The following is a 24,328-nucleotide window of genomic DNA, read 5'->3' as shown; positions in this document are numbered from 1 at the left end:
ATTTACTAAAAAAACTCTATACTAAAACTCTACTCCGCCGGTGCCTTTGCGCATGCAACCACGATCTTCTAAAGCTTGCTACTGCCCGGATGCAAAGTTCGTGTAATAAGTTGGACACCCGAAGGACCCTCCCTTCTTTCCTTTTCCCACGCACGCACACACACACACACACAACCGGACAGAGCGAGTTAGCACTGAAGACCGCTCGCAATCTGAAAGCAAGCCAGCCGAGGGGGAACAGCCCTGACCTCGAATGGAACGGGGAAGCGGGTTAGGAGTTCGGCGGGCTATTACGTCAGCGCGCGGCCGCAGAGCCGTCGACGAGCAGTATCCCGGAGTCGCCGTTCGCTACGAGGCGCAGAGATCGGCTCTGTTCTACTCCGTTCGCCGTCGGTGTGGGATTGGAGGTCAAGCTTGGCGTCTGTCTTCGTCGTCGCACCGGAGTTGGTGGCGCGGGAGGAACACTGCGCCGGCGCCGTCCGGTGTGCACCCGTTGTGATGCTGTCGGTCGTCTCCACGGAACGACTGCTGACTGCCCTGGTATGTAAGCAACCGACTTTGTTTTATGACAGAGCCTCCACTGACCCGACAAAGATCCATTGTTACGACATCTCGAACACCCGAGACTTGGAACAAAAAAGTGGACTTTGTGTGTGCGTGCGTGGCGTGCGTTTTTGTGTGCGTGCACGCGAGTTTTGTTGTTCACTTTCTTGTGTCTAAGTCATGGATGTTTAAGATGTAGAAAGTTCACTGCAGCTTGCCTCCATATTCTTCGTCATTTCTATCTTTAACTGTTGTTTTGACAACAAATAAAAAAAAAACACACGTAAAAACACGCTACAAAAAAGTCCAAAAGTAAAAAAAAAGTTTGTATTAGGTTGGGTTGGACATGTCTGCTGGAGTGTTTGTCGTTTGTTGCTCTTGTGGGACTTGGCCCTCCCCAACGAAGTCGGCGTTCTAGATCTTTTTTTTAAAACGTAATCAATGTCGTGTTTTTTTTTTTTTTTTTTTACTAAAAGTGAGTTGTGAACATTACGAGACGACATAGTATGTGGGCATTTCCAACGATGCCGCAAGCGTGCACACAGTTGAGCCCAAGCCTGTGGGTAATCTGGTTGATAGCGTGAAAATTCCCTAATTCTGAAAGGGTGACAAAGTCGCCTCACTATTACTTAAAAAAGAAGAAAGAAAAGCGAAACATGGCAGTTAAGTGTTAAAAAAAAAAAGAGCTCACGTTACATTTGTCGCCGAAGAATACGATGAGTGATCCTTCGTTTTTTCCCAGCATAATCTCCTGGAAAAATAGACAACGACTTCTGTTACAGAGCAGAGAGTTCAACAGGCGCGTGACAGTGGGGCTTGAGATAACATCGTCATGAATTCGAGGAACCTGAAGCGATACCGTCCGTGGAGCCGCAGAAAAAGAAAGCCAAGCTCTCAAAACAAAAATCAACAATAAATAAATTTAAAAAAATACAGTTAGATACACGCATTCAGTTTGGCCTCTTGCAATAGCGGCCGACAGACTTCTCACGCGCAAGTCATCCTGTCTAAAGTCGCGGCAGCTAATACATATATCATACACACTACTGTCCTGTTGCACACAGTGGATCTTCTTGTGGCAGCCTCGTTTCTGCGGGAAGTACTTCGTTAAAATGGTGACACCACATCCTTGTTGTGCTCGGTCGCTTTTTTTCCTTTAGACTCCAAGGTCGCCGGGTTTGTTGTTTTCTTACACCTTTACCACCTTTACTTTGTTTTTTTTCGCACTTGTGTCGAGAGAACAGGAAGTTCTGGTTGTCGTCTCTTCTATGGTTACTCGTTCTCCTCTGGGAATCCTGGGACTGGACCTCGAGGGTGGCTAAATATATATATTTTCGATTACGCGGAACATCTGCGAATTATATTTTAAAAGCTTATCGGATGCCACACTGACGAACGCGCTAGTACGCAGGTTGAAAAACTTCAGCACTGCTTCGACCTTCACGCGTATGTCTCCCGGAGGACACGAACTGCATTGAGGTTCTAGTTGTTACGCTGCCTAATAAATTTTCGCAAGAGGACTTCGACGTCCAGATATCAGTATTTACGATGTTCTCTTGGAAAAAAGAAGCGACAAAGATTTCGTCGCTTCTTTTCGATACAAATCTGACAAAATAGCCAGGCTTGCATTATCTGACAAAATAGTCTGCCTTGCTTTTTCTGAAAAACTGGCTGACAAAATAGCCTTTCTTGCTGAGCTGTTACAAAATAATAAAATAATATACGCCCACTGCAATAAAGTTGAACATTGTAAGCCTGCCGACTGGTGCTTCGGCTAGCCCAATAGACCCTTTCCTTGTTTACAAACGTAAGCCATGTCTTGAATTCCAAGCGACTTCCGGTCGTTTTGTTTCGGCGAGCCTTCCAAACCTTCCAAACCAGTGTTCCAAACCACTGATCTCTATGACAATTGCTGGATCGCGCTTCCCCGCACCGAAAATGAAGCCACCGTCGGGATATGCTCTAGCGCTGTCAAGCCTAGACAGTTACCATGGTTACCGTGTGTAGGTCACGTGACAACAGAGACAACCGCCGCCTTGACAACGCTTCGGCGTGCGGTCGTGTATCACTACTGCGTGATGCACGTTAAAGACCCCAGGCTAGCGGCTGTACCGCACTGGCTAAATTTCTCATCTACAGCTGGGAGACTCGTCGCCCCTGTGAGGCAGACCAAGTTCTAGGCTGTATAAACACACACACAACCCAATTTTTTTTTGACAACGCTTCCGCGGAACCCGTAAGATGGCCGACCGGTGGCTTCAATTCCCCCAATGGCTCGAAGAGGGGAAGCGCGATCCAGCAATTGTCATAGAGATCAGTGTTCCAAACTTGTTTATGTCACTTGCTATGGTGCCCAAGTGCTACCGAAATGAGAGAGTTGGAGATTTAACAAATTCTTTCTGCTTAGCTATTCATTCAAAAATAACGTTCGGTATACTTGACTACCTTTTTTTTTTTTTTTTCAAGTTGGCTTTAAATCGGGTATGTTCAAGGCGGTACCGATAAGGTATAATATTCTAATTGATTTATCATCCTCACCCTAATGTATGCTTAGCTATTCAGGTTGGTGGTCGGTCGCGTCTCCGGAGTTATCAAACATTGCAAAATCCAACAGATCCGTTTCGCGCCAGTTTAACGATTAAGGTCTTTTAGTTTCTACTCCTGAAAGAAAAGTGGCAAGGCTAATTACTGAGTGATTGTGTAAGGGAGAAAAAAAGAAAGAAAAAAAGGAACGAGCAGGAATAAAGAGCGTTCACTATGCGGCGTATGAACCAGCGCAACCTGGGTTTGACTTTCATTGTTTCGACCACTTTGCAAGTAGTTCTTCCTCAAAGGTGAGGAAACAGTAACAGTCAAGAAAGCTATGGCGCAATTGATGACTGCTACCCACCGGAAAATACGGTAAGTTTCTTTAAAAATGAGTGGTCGCTTGTGCCTTGCTGGCTCACAGACGTGTTTTTTTTGTGTTTTTTTTTTTTCTTTTTGCATTCAGAGGTTTGGTAGATGGCGCCATCCTTATTACCGCATTGTTCTCCGCTACGAAAGTGGTCTGTCAGGCATGAGTGAAGCGGAGATCAGGCGCCCGATAAGCGTGCATAGACGGCCTGTTTGTGGAGTAGTCCTCGTTCCTCTTTTTTTTTTTAATGATTTATTAACGAGTTTTAGTAGATCGTTCCGCTAACTGCGTTAGCGACCGCCGATACTCCCCCGGTGCCTTCGCGCATGCATCCTATGGAGTATGGATATTGGGTATCGCTATCGTGGTTAACGGATCGATCTACCAAAAACTCTCTGTTACCACTCATGTCGTGTGCTCGGTTGCCAGTTGAAATCTCCGGTGCCAACATATACACCAACTCAACTCTCCTACGTCACGCCGCGGTGGTGGCGCGCCGGACGCACTTCCGGTCTGGGGCGGTGGACAGAAGTCGCCGTGCCAGACATGCATTCCTGTGTTCCTTTGGAAGAAACGAGACAAAAAACCTGCCTTCTCGTCAAAATGCTGCGATGGGGGCTTTACAAAGAGAGTCTGGGAAGGTTTGAAAATAAGTTTTCATGTGTTTTTGCACCCTCCGTTCGTCCGAGAACGTCGATAGCAGCCGTGAAAAGGGCAAACCTGACGCTGTCGAACTACGATTGCGTGTGCGGGCCACAATTTGTAGTCGCCAGATGTATTTGCTTTGTTCCAACATGACCGAGAGAAAACCCCCAAGTTGTCCGGACCACCCACGGATTCAGTGCGTCTTCAAATTCACACGGCCGCCTGATCGTTCGAACTTTCGTCTGCTCTTTCAAAGTTGTCTGCTTTTTGTCGTCTGCTCGTTCAAACAAAAGCGGCCCGTAGACCAAACTTTGACCCGGTGATTGCAATAAGAAGTAATTGCAGGCCTCGAAAGACTTAAGTAGGCTCGGTGTAAGCAGTAGATACAAGATGTTGATCATTGGTACCGGTGGCCATCACCTACTTGTTACGCTTTGTCTGTTCCCGCTTCCGATTTTCAGTATCGACGTCGATCATCGCCTCTACCTTCTTCACTTTTGCAGCACGAGGGTCGTCGCGACCGAAAATAGCTAGAAGAGTCTCATCATGGTTTTGTACGTCCATTCTGCGGCGGTCATGCAAATACATCGCCGCACGTCAAATTATTTATGCAAAGTTTAGCAGCGTAACGAGCCTTGATGATTTCGCTCAGGCGATTAAAGTGGTAAGACATTGCGATGAGGACGTAGAATCGACAACTCCAACGCGAAAAAGAGTATGCAGACTCACACAGACGCCGACAACGTGACATTCGAATGGTTTGTTGACGCGGGACGCGGTGCTTCTTGCCCGTACTCCATTGCGCGTGCGTTCCAACTGTCGTCTGCTCTTTCAAACTTGGCTGCCTTTTGTCGTCAGTTCGTTCAAACGACAGCGGCTCGTAAACCAAACATTGACCCGGTAATTGCGATAAGAACTAAGTGCAGGCCTCAAAACACTTTTGAAGGTTGGTTGGGGTAAGTCGGCTAAGTGTAAACAGATACAAGAAGTTGTTGATCATTGTTACCAGTGGCCATCACCGACTTGTAATGCCCGATTCTACTTGAGGTTTTCAGTATCGATGTCCACCATCTCAGCTACGGTCCACGCTTTTGCAGTCCGAGCGACGTCGCGACTGAAAATAGCGAGCAGAATCTCGACGTGGGAGTCAGGCTTTAGCGCCCATTCTGCGGTGTCCACGTGAAATGAATCGCCGCAACTCACATTATTCACGCAAAGTTTTGCCTCGATAGTTTTGCTGAAGCCGCTCAAGTAGTCAGACATTGTTAGGAGGACGTAGAATCAACAATTCCAACGCGAAAAAGAGCACGGGGACTCCCACCGACGCCGACAACAACGCAATTCAATGGTTTGTTTATGGGCGACGGCGGGCTTCTTGCCCACCATCCACGGCGCATGCGCGGCGCCGGTGACGTCCACTAGGGGCGCTCCGGTTTGTTTGTAAACATGAGTTGGTGTATATTGTGACCGTAGGTAGTTTTAGTAAATCGTTCCGGTAATTACGATACCCGATACTCCACCGACGCCTTTGCGCATACATCGTATCGTTATCCGGTATCGCTATCGGAAGGATCTACTAAAACTCTCTCGTATCTTTTAAACGCGCGTAAAACGTCCGCAAAGTCGACTATGATTCTATGAGATAGTGGTGGCGGAAAAGCATGGGCGAGGTGCCATATCGTTTCGTGTACCAGATACTGACATGTCGATGATTCACCGATAACTGAAAACTGGTTTTTGCGCCTGTGAGTAACAAGACAGATTCTTCTCTCGGAAGGGATGCCACACATATCTTACTCTCACCATAGATTACTCTCCTTAACTTTTCGCCAAAGCGAACATATCGCAAAAGAAAGTATACGCGGACATTCCTAGTTTGGGCAACGTATGTTTTAGAATGCCTTACGTTTTGAGACATGTGAAACTGCTTGTTTCTGCCGCATACCTTTTTTTTTAATAATCTTTCTTTCATAAGTACTACTTCCTGAGACAGGGCAGTTGTACCATAAAATAAAGCAAACATGAGGGCAGCAGATAAAAACGAAAACTTGAAGAAGTACCTCCTGGAAACTTCGGACAACATTTCGATTACAAACTCAAGTAAGAGCTAAGTGGAAACATCGACCCCCTCCCCCTAATCTCAGAGCTTTGCGGCCTGCGCTATATACGGAGCGCAAGTTCCCTTGGAAAAATTCTTATATGTATAAGAAATTGCTTTGTTCAATAAACGCATATGATCAAATGAGATCTTATAAGAGCATTTAAGAACCGTGTAAGAGTATATAAGAAAAATATAGGATTATATAAGAGCATACAAGAACCATGTAAGAATACACAAGACAGATATAGGATTATATAAGAAGTTACAAGACACTTTTTATCAGTTTCTTATAGCTTCCTATATAATAGTATATTGTTCTTTCATTGCTCTTGTATGCTCTTATAAAACCTTATTTGATCATATAAGTTTATTGGACGAAGAAATGTCTTATACATATAACATTTTTTACTAGGGTTCGTCTGCTTTTTTGCGAGGGTAGTGGTGACGTCAAAACGCCGCGCTCTGATTGGGTCTGAATGAAAGATAGTGGGTAGACCTCAAGGCAGCTTGCTTTAAGGTCTACCCACTATCCGTCAATTAGGGCAAATCAGAGCTCAGCGTCTTTCTGACGTCACCGTAACTCCTACGCAAGAAGCAGACGACTTGCTCTCCGCATAGTCACTGATGACAGCCGAAGGAACGCAGGGTGGGGCTTATTATCTTCACCGTTCTCGCTTCGTGGTTGGCTCGTCGATATTCTTATCGGCTAATGCAGCAATCTCATTGGCTGCTGGGCGATAAGAAGATGCCCGGGACTCGTCACCAGAGCTGGCAGTAATGTAATTACTGTAATGAAATTACAGTAATTTAATTACTTGTTCCAGTAATTAGTAATGTAATTCATTACTTTTTGTAGCAGGTAATTTAGTAATGTAATGAATTACTCCAGCGACGGTAATTGTAATTAAATTACCTAATTACTTTTTCGCACCAGGCATATTTTTTGTGTCCACAATACACAAGAACGCTTTTCTTTTTATTTTACTTTTTCTTTTTCCTCTACACCTTTCCAAAAAACGCTCTTTGGCCGCCGCTGTGTTGCTGATGCTAATGCGGCTGGTGCGACTCTCGCGCCCGCTATCAGCTAGACATTTTCTGCCACTCTCTTGAACTGTAAAAACCCGCTCAGCGCGATTCTCTACCTATGTTTTGAGGTTTTGCATTCGACGTTTTCTGGCCCCTCTTAAAAGTGTCCGCTTACTTTTCCTGATGCATGCTGCGTACCCTCTTTGTGTTATCTTCCACTGTGAGAAATAGGGCTGGTAAGTTTCTGCCATTCGAGCTTTTCTGCTCGACATTCTCGGGAAATGAAGGAGGGGAAGTAGGTCGAACTAGGGCCCCTGGTGGAACGGCCCTCGACGCGATTTTGCGAACAATGACAATAGTTCTCCCCCCTCCCAGAGATAATCCGCGTAGGGTCCTCAAACATCTCCAAAAATAGTTGTCCGGGTTGGGGTGGGAAACGGATCAGTCGCGTGCGTTCTTCTGTCTATCGGTAAACATGTTATTTGTGAGCGTGAAAAATGCATGCCTTTCGGCTATCTTCTGTTGTTAATTAATTTCGACAGCTAAACGCTTTGTCGTTTGACACGCGGCTAATCAAACGGCGCCGTAAAAACTTACCGTAGAAAACAAACAAAAAACAACTAACATCCCAGTCGCATTCGTTCTGTCACGCGCGTACCCAACAAAAATAGTTTACTGCTTTTTTTTTCAAATGTAGTACAATGCTTCCCAATGTCCTCGGGAAAATACATGCACCATGAAACACAAAATGCAGTGGGAAAACACGAGAATTTAGCCGCCAGCAGTGTTTGAAACTGCGCCTACACAGGCTGTGCCTGTGTAGGCGCAGCCTGTAAAAGTATACAAAAGTAATGCGGAAGTAATGTCATTACTTTTAAAAGTAATTTGTAATGGTAATTAATTACTTTCTGGCTGTGGTAATTTGTAATGTAATTTAATTACATTTCAGAAATTTTGAGCAAAGTAATTAGTAATGTAATTTAATTACAAAATATGAGTAATTTGGCCAGCTCTGCTCGTCACGCCCTGCGTTTAGACGGCTATAGCAAACGCACAAAAGACGACGAGCGGAGCGGCGTGACGATGCACTTTTTGGTGCTGGTTGATTGGCTCTATCGGATCGTGTAGCGTTCATCGCCCTGGCAAAAAGTTCTTGGATATGGTCTCCGTGGATTGGGTTGTGGGGGACGGAGTTTCTGATAGTCAGCAGAGGAGAGGTTCTGCGCTTGCTCACAACGCGTTCCATGGACCAATCGACAAAGATGGTGGTGCGCTGAAGAAAAGACGATTACAGACCATTCCAATCATGGCCTTCTGCAGTGTCGGGTTCAATCGGTGTTTCGCTGAATGAACACGAGGCCCGGCCGAATGCTGACGCAGCGTTCAACTACGTCGTCAGCAACAGAACGGATATGGATCGATGCGAATGGATGTATCTTTTATAACGGACGGTAGCTTGTGCCACCTAGCCTAGAAACAACAACGAAAAAATATGGTTCTTCCCCTCGCCCTTCGAAGCCAATTTGCTATCCCTCTGCACTTTTCCAACTATCACCGGGAGTATCGACAGGGTGACCTTCCGGGGATCGGGAAAAAAAACTAAAAACTTTACTTTCCTTTTGTCCTGGTTTTTTGTGCGCTTTTTATTTCATAATTGCCCGCCACCAAGTAGCCCAGCTTCCAACCCTGTTGTAACCCCCCCCCCCCCCCCCCCTTTTTTTTTGGCGAGGGAGTCGCCATTTCTTCTCTGCATCTTAAGAACTGCAGTGAAAAAACGTCCGGCTCCTCCGGGAGTATTACTAATTTCTCCATTTATATAGAGAAATAAAACACATGTAGGTGCACTTTAGATTAAATATATGCTATTTTATCAAGACGTACACATTTCGAACGCAATGACATCGCTTCTTCCTCCAACAACAAAATTTGCTAAGAACTACTTCGCGCAACGTATAAACAATGCGCAAAATTTCATTTTTTTTCTTTCTTGAGGTTAGAACGAGTTTAGCACTGCAGAGTTGAGACTTTATGACAGAGCAACGTGGGAGGGAGTTCCAATTTTCCTCTATCCCGCCTGTCCCGACAAACAAATCATTTCTGTTGTTTTCCCCGCGGGTTTAGCTTTCATTTTATCCGATGGTGTGCGAAGGCTGGATATTTTCTCCAATAGATGACTGCATCTCTACAAATGTGCATGCGGCCATACGTGCAGGAGAGGGCTCGTCGAGATGTCGTCTTGCACGTCTTCTCCGCCGTCTGCCTGCTGATTCTTTGGCGATGCCTGCCGCCAGATGCAAGGTTCCTGCTCGGCTGGGTCGGTACGATCCTGACCTTCGGAGCTCTGACCTTGGCCGTGGCCTGGCTTTTAGAGAGGTTCCTGCCCAACCCAAAGTTAGATCCCACGGGGAAGGCGGTGCTCATCACCGGTGGGTTCCCGATTTCCTTCGACGATATTAAGCAGCTTGTTTTACGTGCCTCAATTTATGACAATCGAGAGCAGAAAAGGGGAAGCATCAGGCTCTCAGAAAGCCTGCGGCCTTTGAAGTATATTCTTCGTTCCAGCTTCTTTCTAGCTTCAACACACTTGCGACCCGTAGTAATGCTATTGCATCTTATGTAGGGGTGAAGTTTTGTGTTTTAGTTGTTTGTTTGTCAAATGTTTCCAGTGTTTTATTGAGAGATAATTTAATTTAAAAATATTGAAGAATGATGAAAGGCACGTCTATGACCCTCATTTACTTCTAAAAATGTTGTCGTATCAACTACCGACGAGACGATGAATGGTTACAAGTATGTCCAGTCAACAACGTGTTTGATTTGAATATTTGACTGATGTATACTTGAAAACCTAAAATACGGAATCCGTCCCTTTTCCCATCACTCTACCATGTCACGTGACAATGTTGCCCATTGCTTGTTCCACTTTATGTGCTAGTGAAACCGAAGCTACAAGCACAGATGCGTTGACCTCGACAATACTTAAACGCAACCAGCTCGTTTGCTTGGCATTGGCATGTCGCTGAAAGCTTGGAGTTTGCTTTTGTAGTTTACGCTCGCACTGAAACAGAGTTTAGTCTTCATATTTTATATGTGTTTTGATATTATTTAAAATAAATACGAGACCAAAAACTAGGGGAGGTTATAGCACGGATCATTTCCATATTTGCATAAGATTCCCACATTTCTCTCTAACACTTCTGCACGACTGGCATTAACTATTAGGATGGGCCGGAAAATTATTAACATGAAACTTTCTTTGGCTAGGCGTTCGGCATTTCGTGAAGCCCAGATAAAAGCGTGGCCGCAATGCTCGACGCTGATTGGTTGCTGAGTGGGAGAAGAGGGATGAGGTGCTCAACGCAGGTTGGCTGAAGGGAAGGTCATGTGATTAGTGGGGTATGCGAGGAGGAGCTCGACCAGCTGTGCTCACTGAGGGAGAGGAGCTCGAGAGTATGGAAGGCTCTGGAAGACCACCAGGTTTATCAGCCCGATTAACGGTAGTATCGCTTCATTCTAAGACCATCTGTGAAGTGTACACGTGGTACGCGTTGAACTATTTGATGAAGAGCGCCGTGAACGTAGGCGTCTACCGTCTGGAAACTCATAGTATCGCTAAACGTTTGTGTTGGTAGAACGTTACACGAATGCAACATAAATGCTTAGCAATTTGCCATACATTTGTTGTAGATTGTGATTCTCTTACAGTAGACTACTGCAGTTGCCCACAGTAATCGATCATCAATATTTATTTATTTCAGGTTACCCCGCAGCACCAGAGCATAGCCTCCTTTATTCTCACAAAGCCTGGCAGTTCGACGACGGAGCCTTAGAGTGCCCGGTCGCAGATTTGGAGCGCGAGGATCTGGTGCCACAGAGCATCAAAAAGCCATTTATCTGGGAACCTGGACGTCAGCGCACAGCTTTTGCAGCGGCGAGGACCCGAAAAACACTTGTTCGCTCGGGAGGAGTGTGTTTCGGCGTCTCGCCGTAGCGGGGCGCCAGTCACGTGGCTCTCCTCTCATCCGTTGTCTGCTGCTCCATCTTTTCCATTTCGGCGGCAGCTTCTCATGGCGATCTGCCAGGCTTTGTCAGTATATAGGATGCTAAGGCCACAGACACTATTGCAGGGGGAGAGGGTGCGTATAAAAGCGTAAAATACGATCACTTAAAGTTCGCATGCATAAAATAAACCAACAAAGAACAGCAAACATTGCACAAGCCACATCAATTCATCTCGTAAAAAAACAACGAAATCGAAAAGGAAAAAAGTTACACATGTTCAGTTACGCACACGATACAAGCGATCGTTTCAATCAAATGTTTCCGTGTTTTGATTCGTGCATGCCGGCCAGATCGTTGCTGTTTGTGCTAACACGATCTTCACATCGCTGTTCCAAAGGCTGCGACCGTGGGTTCGGTGAGCTCCTTGCTCGGCGTCTGGACTCGGACGGATTCAAGGTCTTCGCCGGCTGCCTCTTCCCGGAATCTGTCGAAGCACGAGCGCTCGAAGAACGGAGCGTGTCGGGCCTCCGCGTCATCCCACTCGACGTCACCAAGGACCAGCAGGTGACGGACGCAGTCCAGGAGCTGGAACGCATGCTGGGCAAACATCGTGAGTTCTTCGGTATCGGCCGCACGCAGAGAACGCGATCGAAGCAATAGCGAGTTTTAGTAGACCGTGTTTCCCCCACCGCTAAGCCCCTCCGCTACCCGGAACTCTACAGCCAAGGCCATCGACGCGCAGGCGCAGTAGCGGTTTCTTCGTAGCGGAGGGCTAGCGGAGGTGGAAACACGGTCTACTAAAACTCTCTAATGTCGTCTATTACAACAGGGTGTCAGGAATCGATGAGCTCGCCTTAGAATTGGCTGCAAAGTTGGCGCCTGTACGTAACGAGCGCGGACTTTTACCTAAGGAATCTTTTAGAGGTAGATTTTAGTTTGTAAAAGTTCAAGACGTAGCTTCATTCCAGCGGAAAGTTACAACACCCTTGATATGGTCATTTGCGTAGGATCCTGCGGTCGAAAATGTCAGAGGTCTCTTAATTCTTACAGGAACGGAGCTATGCACTAAAATTCTACAAAGTAAAATCCATCCCTGATAAACACATTTGCTTAAAGTTTAAGTTCCTTACGTGTAGGGGCCATTTGTTTTATTGATTTTAGACTGACCCCATTGATTTATAACACCTTGGAAATTAGCGACGAGATGATTTGGTGGCTACCTCTTATGGTTCCCATTGGTGACGTCACGACCAGGGTTATCAATTGCCAACAACAATTTCGATAATGCGTGTAAAAAAAAAAAAAAAACACGATGGAAGTTTGGGGTCATAACGTCCTTAAACCAACACCGTCAAAGTCGACAGTCTGATGTTTCTTTGAATACAAAAATTGATTAATCGTACTTTGGACAATCGTTGGAAGGCCGGCCACAGCGACGCGTTTGGTCGCACACGTCGCCAATACCATGACGGGTAGAACGCGAACGGTACATAGATAGCAAGAAGAGATCCTTTGATTGCCTGTTTGTGTTATGCCCGAGTCCCGCTAGAGCGGCAAACGACAGTGACAAGCCTTAAAAAGATACTTCAGCGAAATTTGAAATACCCGTCGTGTTCACAAATGGGCTGAATATGATCCACAATATCCGTAAATGACAATCGCGCGTTTGTATTTTGAGCCTGGTGGCTGTATTTTTCGTTAGAAACGGCCCACTCTGGCAAACGCTCGGAGAGCAGCCAGCGGAGAGCAGGTCACATCCGCCGCAATCGTGACGTAGTTTGTCTCGGGACCTTACGTTCGGAGGCAGCGGACGATGCGAGCTATCCCAGCCAATTCCGCTCTGTGGACGTAGCCCGTGATACGCTTTCCGCGCGTCGCTGCGCCCCCTCTCCAAGGTCACGTGACATTCGCACGGCCTTGGGTAAGCCCCGATGGCTCGTCGTGAAAGCAGTCGAAGCACACCAGGGATCGGGCCACCGCAAGCAACCCCAAAGCTGTCTTTGTAAGAATTTTGAGTGACGGGTTATTCTTCTATAATCTTGTGGAGGGACAATGGCGACGTCTGGGACACACAAAGGAGAGTCTCAGGGAGAGGGAAGTTCCTCCTTCAGCTCCTCTCTCGTCGTGGCCGGAGGCGAGACAGTTGGATGGATGAATGGTTGTTAATGGATATACCCTTTGTAACAGGCGGTAGCTTGCGCCACCTAGCCTAAGTCTAAAAAGACAAAAACTTGATTCCTCCCGCCTTTTTAAGACCAATTTTTCTCTTTCTAGCTATCACCAGGTAGTGCGGGGTATCACCAGGATGACCTTCGGGGGATCGGGCAAAAAAACTAAAAACATCACTTCCCTGCCTCTTCCCCCCGGCGAGGGAGTCGCCAATTTTCCGCTGGTCAAACCTTTTTGGCGTTACCCCAGCACCGGACCTACTGGGAGACAGGGTTGAGACTTTGGGCCGGAGCCACGCGGGAGGGAGTCCCAATTTTCCTCTGTCCCGCCTGTTCTCAGCTGTGCTAGTTAGTTGTGCATCATTTAATTTTCCCTAGATAATTTCCACCAATCTTCTAATCGTCTCTTTGTCACCGTAATCCTTTTCTCTACCGTCCTTCCATCGTCGCCAGTGAAACTCAGGGCCCCGCCCAACCCGTTACCCTTCAGGGAGGGCAGGGCGAAGCCCCGTGCACTTTAAAACCAAGTGCTCTAGTATGATGAAAATAATCCCCGTCACGCTCTACTGGCGCCTAACCCCTGGTTAGCTCAGTTGGTAGAACGCTCCACCTGTAATGGAGAGGTCCCGGGCTCGATACCCGGACCAGGCGGATTTTTTCGGTCGCGCACCAGTCACCTAGCTGTGTTTGGAGATTTGTGTTTGTTCTTTGTCCCTCTTATTCCCCTTCTCCAGGGATGATTTTCATCATTCTTGTCCAGCTCGCTTGCACCTTTTCATTTAATTACATTTTAATTGCTCTAGTGTCTCGCTATCGTTATGGCAGGCAGCACATAATGTGTCTGTCGCCTGAAATTTAGCCCTATACGTCATCGTCCTCAAAACTCCCGTTCTTGCCTCGAACAGCAAAGCACTTCCCAGTGAATGTCAAAAAGATTTCTCTTTCTTATGTCCTGCTTTCGTGACCTGTACACTGCTGAAGCTGATTTCTCCTGCACTCTCCCCTGCCAGATTTTCCTCTCTGCCTCCTTCACCCCCTTTTTCTCTGAAGTAGTCTGTTCAGCCCCATCACCAGTATGTAGATATTTAAATGTAAGCTTTCGGATTTGGTTTGTCCATTTTGTGTTTCGTCACCACCTGTCAAGGTTCCTAGACGGGCATTACTAACGAGGCGTTAGCGACATCCACCAGGTGCTCTTTGCTAATCGCTTAATTCGTTGTAAAATTCCTTTTCGTGTTCTTTTCAACAAGACATTGGTGTGTCTGATGGCATAATGCTCCGGTGAACACGAATAGACCAAGAAATAAGCGCCGAAATATCGTTGTAGTATCCCTTCAGCACATGCAGCGTGCTCGCGATGGTACCTTTGGCAGGCGTTTAGTCGTTCGGTGCTCGTGAAGTAAGCACGAGTGATTGCAGGCCTGCCAACGGTACCATCGCGTGCATGATGCTCCTGTTTGAGCATAGCCTCCTTTATTCTACAAAGCGTGTTAAATCGCGAAAGACTGGTTCGAGGCTTGTCGCTGTCGTTTGTTTCTGTTTGTCGTTCTAGTGGGACTCAGGCATTATAGCCCTCACAGGATTAGATCGGCAGAAAAGTCCTTCAGTTTTCCCGCCTACAGCGCGAGTTCTCTACTTTCGAGTACGCTTCGGCGTCTTGAGAGCATCGAGCGCACACGAGCATTCAAACTACGACGGAAGGCCAGGAGCACGTGTTAGAGGCCGGGCATCGCAGAGACCCACTGCCGTTCTGACCCTGCCATTGACTATTAGCGGCGAGATGTTTTGGTGGCGCCCTCTTAAGGTTACCTCTCTTGACGTCATTACCCTGCGAACAACAAGTTCGATGGTGTTTGTAATGGGCGCAGTGGAAGCTTGAAATCGTTGCGCCCTGAGACCAACTCTGCCAACACCGTCGAAATTAAAGTTCTTACATTACTCTAATTTCTGTCGATGAGAAATCCTTTGCTGACGTCATAGTCAGCATTTGGAAAATCGTGGAAGGCTGACCACAGCGACGCTTTCGATCACGCACATCGCCAATAACGGTACCAACGATCTTGGTTCCGCAGACCTATGGGCAGTCGTGTGCAACGCCGGCGTGAACCTGTTCCTAGAGTTCGAATGGATGAGTCAGCGAGACGTGTCCTGGATGTTCGATGTCAACGTCCATGGAACGGTACGAGTGGTGCGCGCTTTCCTTCCGCTCCTCCGACGGTCCAGGGGTAGGCTCGTCCTCGTGTCCAGCTACGCAGGTAAGGATGCCAGTAGGCGCCACAGTGTTGGTTGGTTGGTTGGTTGGTTGTATTGTTTGCCAGACGTGACATTTGCCTCACTCACGGTGGGCACGTTTCACGGGCCTGGGTTATTTTAGGTTGATGAGGGTGAATGCGGGGAAAGGGAAGGGGAAATATGGTGATGAAGGGGTCCGGGGATGACGAGGGAAGCGTTAGCAAAATAATGACTGAACACGTTTCGTGGGCGAAAATAATAAAAAAATTATTAGGGCCGTTAAGACGAACTATGACATATGTTCAAACAATGCTGTACACGACAGAACCCCACAGCGCGCACCAGCAAGCACAAAATAAATGATGAGAGTACTTATATCGACCTAACTATACTTCGTTTAACCCCACGTGCGAGCGAAGGCAAAGCTGGAAGCGCGAGCACGAAAGCTCCGCGCGCTCAGGCTTTGCTCGAGCACGCGAGCTGGGGAGAAGCGCTAAAAGCGCTGGTCCCGCGCTCTTAGCCCCGGCCCCGCCCGCAGATATGGCGAAACGAAGTATAGGCTACCGTTCTAAAGTTTCTTACACGTCACAGTCACAGTCTTGAGAGTAGTTCGCACGCGCCCAAAAAACAAAACACAAATTTTCTCAGCCGTATGCACGTGGAAGTTGGTCCCTTCGGAAATAATGTAGCTTCGAGCGTGAAAGGAATGTCCAGCCCTCTCAGGCAGTTCAAGAATTCAATTCGTTCGGATGCGTAGTGTTCGCACTTAAAAAATATGTGTTCAATTGTCTCTTGTTGGTCACAGTGTTGGCAATTAGGGCTGGCCGCTTTTCCAATCCGGTACAAGTTAACGTTTGTGTAAGCGGAATCCGATCTAAGACGGTGAAGAAGGGAAGCAAACTTGCGTGTTAAGCCCCGCGTACATGCCGGGGGAGGCGGGCCATGCGCTGCAATTCTTGAAACCGGATGTCTATGCTGTATCCAGGTTTGGATTGCTATTTTTAAGTCAGTCTGGGTCGGAAGCTGTAAAGTAGCAGTAGGTAGGAGCAGAGCGTTGGAAGCCAGTTGGTCCGCCTTTTCATTGCCAAGAATGCCAACATGTGAAGGTATCCATTGCACTCGAATGTTACAGCCTCGGAAAACAAGTAGACGTCCCAAGTTAAATATATCACGAGTCATGTTGACATTAACGCCTCTGCCACTTCGAATGCTTCGCACTGCACACTGGGAGTCCGTTGCGAGCAGCCAGTTTTCTGGTGGTCTTTTCAAGATATAAAGAAGAGCTGCGTGAATTCCACAAAGCGCGGCCGTAGTCGATGAAACAGCGTGATCAAGCCGTCCTGACCAAGAATGGTGTTCTGATGGGATATGGTATGCCGCAGACGCGGAATCGTTAATGAGATTAACAGAGCCATCTGTGGATATGATCTTAAATGAAGCGTGGCGGGACGCCAGGACGTCTTCCGTCAAGGCGCGGCTGACCAGCGAGGAATGCTGTGATTTTCCATGAAAGCCAGGGATGTCATCATATACGGTGAATGGATGCTCACTCCACGGTGAATCGGCTGGAGAACGCTGAACAGCTGGTGTAGATCCGAGCGCCTCTATCAAAGTGTTGCAGTGTCTGCCATAATGAGAACAATGCCGCCGTTGGATATCCTCGTAAAGAGAACCACCGCTGCTCGACTGGGCGAGTCGAACCAGATGGCGAAGAGCCCGTTCCTTAGCGTGCAAAGATACTGGCATTTCCTGGGCCTCAATCCACGTTGCCTCTATTCGAGAGTAAGAGGGGAGTCCTAGGGCCATCCTTAGTCCAGCGCGATGACGTCGTTCCAGCTGATCCCACAGAGAGCGAGTGGGGGGCAAGTACGGCGCGACATAAAGAATTCGAGACAGGTTCAGCGCTCGATGCACGTTAGTTAGGGCTCGAGGAGTTGGTCCCCAATCAAGGCCACGAAGCCTACGAATAAGAGAGGTTGTCATCGTGCTTTGCCGTACAAGAGTAGTTACGTGGCGACGAAAGCAGAGCCGCGAGTCGAGATCAACGCCCAGATAACGGTAGTTTCGCACACGTGGCAATCGGATCCCAGATAAAGTTAAACGTGGAAACGCGTGGCGAAGAGGACGGCGGGAACATGCGAGCACAGCCGTCTTTTCTGCCGAGATGGAGAGACCGAGGTCTTCCAGCATGTTTGCAACTCGCTTAAGGCAGGTTTGCATAAAAGGGCGAAGTATACGGCGATCGGAATGGGAAGCCCACAAACAAATGTCGTCAGCATAAATTATCATACCACTAGGATGAGGTGATGAGTCCATGCACAGTGGTAGCGTTGCCATTACGACGTTGAAGAGTGTCGGGCTTAGACAGCTACCTTGAGGTAGTCCCCGCAGCAGTGGGCGAACAGCACCTTGAAACGTTCCCAGGCGGACACTGATAGTCCTGCCGTTCAGGAAGTCTTCGAAATATCTTAACATCCTTCCCGTTACGCCAAGATGTCTCAAGCACGCAAGAACAACATCATGGGGAACAGAGTCAAATGCGCGTTCCACGTCTAAAAATACTGCCAAGCCTGTATGTCCCTGGGAACGGGCGTCTTCCAATGCTGACGTGAGAGTCGCAATGCAGTCAGCGGTGCAACGTTCGCTTCTGAATCCTGCGAGCTCAGGGGGAAGAGCTTCAGTATCGTTGAGGAACCACTGAAGGCGTGTAAGGAGGCGCTCTAAAAGCTTGCCAACGCATGATGTCAAAGATATCAGGCGATAGGATGACGACTCCGAGGAGGGCTTGCCGCGCTTTAAAAGGGGTGTTACTAATGCGTGTTTCCATTCTTGAGGGATCACACCCGAAGACCAAACTGAATTTAGACGTTCGAGTAAGGAGCTGCGTGACTGATAGCTGAGATTTCGTAATGCTTGATATGTTATGTGATCAGGCCCGGGAGCGCTGTGACGCTTGCATCTTCGAAGAGCAGCTTCCAGTTCTGACATGGTGAGGGGGTGGTCCAGATTCTGCGGACTTCGCGATGGGCCAGTCAGCGATAGGGGCCGCGATGACCTTACAGAGCGTGGAGCAACGACAAAGCGTGTCGCAAATTCGTCGGCAAGTTGACATAATGCCAAGCCAGTTTTTAAACTAAGAGCAACGAACACGTCTCGAGGTGTCGGAGATCCACTCATACCTCTGAGCACTTTATAGATCTTCGGCTTCGGTGTACATGGGGTCAGTGACGAGCAGAACTGGCGAAATTGTCTGCGACGAAGTACTCGGGTGTGCCGGCGTAAGGCTGACGTTATACGGCGACACTCCACCCAATCGGCGATCTTGCCAGAGCGGAGCGCACGGCGCTGGGCACGACGGCGAGCTGCCCGAAGACGAAGTTTCAAGTCCGGGCTAGGTTGCGATACTCTGAGTGTGATTTTTGTTGTAGATTGGACGAGGCAGCTTGGAATGGCTTTTAGGATATCCTCTGACGGATCGAGAGACAGAAGACTTTTCCGAAACAGGTCCCAACTGGTTACATGGTACAGACGACGCGGCAAGCGGCCCACCCTGGGTATACTCATCAAAACTGGGAGATGATCGCTTCCGCGCGTGTCCACGTCCAGCGACCAATATACGTCAAGATCGGGCGAGGCGAAACTAAGGTCGAGGACGCTAGGCTTCCCGCGATGGCCGAAAAATGTTGGAGAGCCATCATTTAAGAGCACCAAGTCTGTAGATTCAATGGCGTCTGCAAGGGATGTGCCCCGCGGCGTCGTGCGTTCACTACCCCACGAAGGGTGATGCGCGTTAAAGTCTCCACATAGAAGCAGAGAACCGGGGAACTGTCGACGTAAAATTTGAATGCTCTTCGCATCGAAGCGACCCGCAGGAGATATATACACGGATACAATAGTCATCCTAAAAGAACCAAATATGACAGCGCAAGCCGCGAACTCTGCTGTTTCGGTACACAGATGTGACACATCTTCTGCAGCTTGTTGAATGGTGGAGTGAACAAAAATCGAAGCTCGCGACAGGCTGTTTGGGTCAGATACGGCACTTCTATAATGAACATATGGCTGAATTCGAGATGCAGGTGGGAGCCGGCCTTCCGAGATTGCAAGTATAGGCACTGGCGTAGAGGCAAGATAATATTGCAACTCAGGTAGTTTAGAGGCGATGCTGCGGGCGTTCCATTGTAAAATAGAGGGACAGACTGCCATTATGATAATGCTAAGCATGATAAGGACCTTCATCGCAGGAAGCTTTCGATTAAAGGTTCTATCAGTCCAATGAAATGCAATAACTTGTCTGCCCATGAGTACTTTATGAATGGTAAAACTTCTCGTACTGCAATGAATATCTGGCGAACGATGCTAGAGAACGAAGAGGAGCCGGAGAAAATTTGAGGCGGACGTGAATCTGCGATTTTCGGTGCGGTGTCTGCGAGTTCCTGTGCAGGCTTTGGTGAAGGCCGCATTTGCACCTGAGGAGCCGACGTTCTAGAGCTGCTGCACAGTACGTCCTTGAAGCTTCGTTTCTCGTTTTCGTTGACGGTGGACACGGGGACCGACGTGGTACCTGGTTCGATGTTTACTGCACTTGATGCCTCGGGGAGAGGTGAAGAGGTCGATTTATCAGCGCAATTTTGTTGCGCCTGGCGTCTTCGCGAATGTCTTCGCCTTCGTGGGTGTTCCGGGAAAGAGCCGACGACTTCTGGTGCAGCTTGTGCTTCCGGCACAGCCTGCGCATCAGTAGGCTTGTCAAATGCTGCTCGTGCTTGCGCAAACGGCACGTTGTTCTCGCAGCGATAGCGGCACACGGTGCGCTCGGCTTGCCAGAACGGGCATATGTGAGACGTTGCTTCATGCGACTTGTTGCAGTTTACGCAGTGGAGGTCAGAGGCGTCACACTGCGCAGTTGCGTGGGGCTGCGCACAGTGGAGGCAAGTCAACTTCCTCTTGCAGCCAGCCGCAACGTGACCGAAGAGCCCGCATCGGTGGCATTGCAGAGGGTTGTTAACGTACAGGTCGACTTCATGCCGGACCAAGCCAACGTAGATGTGTTGGGGAAGTGTGGCAGATGCAAACTCAATGCGAACTGTGCTTGATTTTCCAAGCCGACGAACACAACGGATGCTTACACTTGACCGTAGCGCTCCGACGATCTCGGTGTCTGAGAGAGCGATGTCAACATTGCGCACGATGCCTACACTGGAAACTTTTCCACGGGGCTCATAGGCTCGAACTTTCATGCCGCAAAGCGTGGTCAAGCCTAGAAGCACCCGCGTTGTCTGGCCATTCCGGGTGTCAACCGCGAGAAGATTTTTTCGCCTGTTGAATCGAGCCTCAATGACGCATGAGGGCACCAGCGTCTCCAGGGTATTAGAGACGCGGACCGAATCAATGGAGTCGATGCTCACGTCTGGGTCCAGTGGCGTGAACAGAACCGCCAAACCAACTGTCGGCTCTGGGAGGGTGACGATGGTCGCGTCGCTGGAGCCAGAGTTCTGGCTGCTGCAGCGTCTCTTCTTTCTGCATGTCACTTCCTGGAAGGGACCTTCAGTGTCTTCAATCAGCGAGTCGGACAGGCTTGCGGCGTCATCCTGCGCGGTCGGGTCGGGTGTTTCATCCATGGCAGTTGCAGGGGCGGTCGTGGTGTCCATACCTCGCCGGTTTAAAAACCGGATGGAAAAGTCAGAAGGCCCTGGAGGGGACTATAGGGACCTCCCGATGACGTTGAGAAGCTACTTGCTGATATAAATTCGACGTAAGCAAAATATTCAATGAAAATAGAGGAGACTAGAACACACGTCCGATGCGTAGCTTTGTCTTCGTCTTCTTCTGGCGCCACAGTGTTAACACGGTATATGCTGTAGGGATGGGTTTCATGAGAAAAGAGACACGTTACACTAGAGCGTTACGCCAGACTGACGCACAGGTGAAGGTCATATAAGCAACATCGTGATGTCGCGTGATATGATGACGTCACGTGACATCCTGAGGTCATGAGACACTGTGACCCATTTTTTTCAGGACTCTTTGTCCACGAGACTCACACGAAGGGGTTATTTAAACCTATTGCTTGATGCAAAGTAGCGCTTCTGTGATGTTTTCAAGCTTCCGCGTTTGTGTTCACAACAGAAAGCATTTTCCGACTCCAAACTCCTTGTAAGAGTTACCACAAGCGGATGCAGTTGCGGGCACTGTTGCATGTGTCCTCAGGTCCCATGAGCAGATGCTCCTTGTCTGTAAGCGACGAGTTGGAGAACGAATTTGGAAGACGGCAAGGTGCGTTCTGACCGCCTTCTACTTGCGTTTCGCAGGTCGTGTGGCCCCCATGTGGATAGTTCCGTACGCCATGACCAAAGCGGCCATCATTGCTCTAGCCGACGGCCTGAGTCGAGAACTGGCCAAGTGGAAGATCTCTGTGTCAACCATCGAACCTACCTACTATCTGTAAGTCCTATCCTTTCTCTGAATGTACACCCTAAAAGAAGCCCGTACTCCTACCTTCCCGCACAACACTCAGAGAGCCAATCACCGCAACTTACGGAGGCAGCTCCGCGAGTCAGCGAATGACGATGCCGAAACATATTTTTAGACAAAAGACAACAACAGCAACAACAAAAAACGCAGTCTGAGTTGTGACGTTTTGCATTGCTTAATGTCACAACTCAGACTGCGTTTTTTGGTCTAAACATATATGTTTCGGCATCGTCATTCGCTGAGCTGCCTCCTTAAGTTGCGGTGATTGGCTCTCCGAGTATTGTGCGGGAAAGTAGACACGCGGGCTTTTTTTAGAGTGAATGCACGGTCTTCCGGTCAATTTAATAAAATTTGCGACCTTTCGAGTAAGCCATGACCAGGCTTGTTTTCTACCACTTTCACGGTTGCTTAGTCTTATAGCAATATGGGAGCTATACACAGCTCATTTTGTTTTTCGTTCTGGTCTGACCGTATGACGTCACAACGTTACGCGACGTCATGATGTCAAGAGACATTAGGTTTTCCGCTAAAGTTAGTGGGGAAACTGACGTCACATGGCGTCATGGTATTACGTGACTGCTCGGCTTAAAATTGTGACGTCAATATTTCCGCTAAATTTAGCGGGGAAATTGTGAGGCAACATGACGTGCTCAAGTTACCCGACATCATATGACATTTTGTCACGTGACATGAATTTTCCCGATAATTTTAGCGGGGAAATCATCACGGTGCCACGTGACGTCATGTTGCTATGAGACGTCAGAGCGTCACGTGACCTGACGTCCCAATATCACTGCTAGATCTAGCGGGGAAATAAGGAAGTTTTCGTAGACCGCGTTTCTCCCTCCGCTAAGCTCTCCGCAACGAAGAGGCCGCTACTGCGCCTGCGCGCCGATGGCATTGGTTGTAGGATTCCGGGTACCGTAGCGGGTTGCGGAGGGCCTTGTGGGACAGCGAAAACGATCTACGAAAGCCCCCTACATATACGATAGAGAGTGCGGATCGCTAAAAGGCGAATCAAGTGCTATCGCACGCTTGTTGAAAACAGGCTGGATGTAAGCCAGGCGACTTCCTTCATCTGCACATCTTAGCTTTTGCTCTAACATCCATGGAGAAAACAAACGTCCCGCGCGCCTTGCAGGGAAAGTTTTTACAAAAGGTCGTAATATCTCCTCGACGTTGGGGAACACTGTCCAAATACTGAAACTGCAAAGTCGAGATACGCGGCGTTTTTTGAGTGGTCTTGCAAAATCTGAGCACTTAATTATGCAAACCTGTGTCTACATATTTGTTTTAAGCAACTATAACAGCTTTAATCAAAATTTGTCCGGTATTTTTTCAGAACCGACATCAACCCCCGGACAGAAGAACACATGTTCGGCAAGTTCGCAGAGCTGCCGGAGTCTGTGCGCGTTGCGTACAGCGAGTTTTACGCGCGGGATCGTTGCTCCGGAATTGTCCGCTTCCTGAAGCGGATCTCCCGGACAGACCTGTCTGAGGTTGTGGACGCCATGACAGACGCCGTGTCAAGAACGAGGTCCAAACGCTACTATCGCTGCGACGGCACAGTGTCTTGGTGTCTGACCCTGCTGTTCTTTAGCTTACCCAGCTTCTTCGCGGACGTGGCGGTAGCCATGACGTGGGGCTCCAGTTACAGCCCTGACCGAAAAGGCGTGCTTAAAAGAACCGGAGGACACACAGGCAAGGGGTCTTGACAGTTGCTGATGTTTCTGTGAGTATGTACAGTCTCGAACGATATGAAAGACTCATTTGACGAGCCAGTTTCGGGCGACTGTGCTGGATTCGCTTGGCCAGTCTCACATCATAGGAGTTGGGAAATAAATGAACTTTTGTTGTAGTCTCGCTTTAAACATGAAGTGCCTGTGGCAGAAGAATGTTTATAGCCGCCGCATAAACTGCCGTGGCAAACGGGTCTTTCACATTGTGGGAGACTGTACCTACATGTACTGAACGTGGACACGTCTTCTTTCGTGACATCATACAGTGTTCTTTCTTGGAACGGCAACGGCTGCCGGATTGCAAGAGGGAAACTCTGACCAACATATTCCACTCTACAGTTAACTGTTGCCAGTCTCACGTGCAAACTGGAAGAGCGATGAGATGTGTTTATTTCAGTTGTTGCACGGTCCACAGGTGCATTAATTCGAGAATATGTGAATGAGAATCGCTGCGATAGTCACAAGGCTGAATGATCTCAATTCTATTAATTTGCTGGTGTTCGCC

The 24,328-nt window shown here is 48.3% G+C and overlaps 1 protein-coding gene across 1 annotated transcript; it reads left to right on the top strand.

The window, feature by feature from the left end:
• Nucleotides 1-269: 269 nt before the first annotated feature.
• On the top strand, nt 270-23,901 carry LOC8031704 (retinol dehydrogenase 16). The gene is made up of 6 exons (XM_029988562.4): nt 270-540; nt 9,424-9,637; nt 11,611-11,823; nt 15,454-15,636; nt 21,922-22,054; nt 23,427-23,901. The coding sequence occupies exons 1-6, from the start codon at nt 499-501 to the stop codon at nt 23,797-23,799; spliced, it is 1,158 nt and encodes a 385-aa protein (XP_029844422.3). The 5' UTR covers nt 270-498; the 3' UTR covers nt 23,800-23,901.
• Nucleotides 23,902-24,328: the final 427 nt, after the last annotated feature.

This window comes from Ixodes scapularis, unplaced genomic scaffold (genome assembly GCF_016920785.2).
Source record: "Ixodes scapularis isolate PalLabHiFi unplaced genomic scaffold, ASM1692078v2 PGA_scaffold13__105_contigs__length_92229423, whole genome shotgun sequence".
Classification (NCBI taxonomy): Eukaryota; Metazoa; Arthropoda; class Arachnida; order Ixodida; family Ixodidae; genus Ixodes; species Ixodes scapularis.
The sequence above is the reverse complement of the archived record's forward strand: the minus strand, read 5'-3'. Positions and strand labels throughout refer to the sequence as shown.

Excerpts from the sequence above, each read along its gene's own strand:
- LOC8031704 (XM_029988562.4), top strand. The coding sequence starts at position 499 with ATGCTGTCGGTCGTCTCCACGGAACGACTGCTGACTGCCCTG. Across the intron at positions 15,637-21,921 it reads CCTCGTGTCCAGCTACGCAG|GTCGTGTGGCCCCCATGTGG; the intron begins GTAAGGATGCCA and ends TGCGTTTCGCAG. Across the intron at positions 22,055-23,426 it reads ATCGAACCTACCTACTATCT|AACCGACATCAACCCCCGGA; the intron begins GTAAGTCCTATC and ends GTATTTTTTCAG.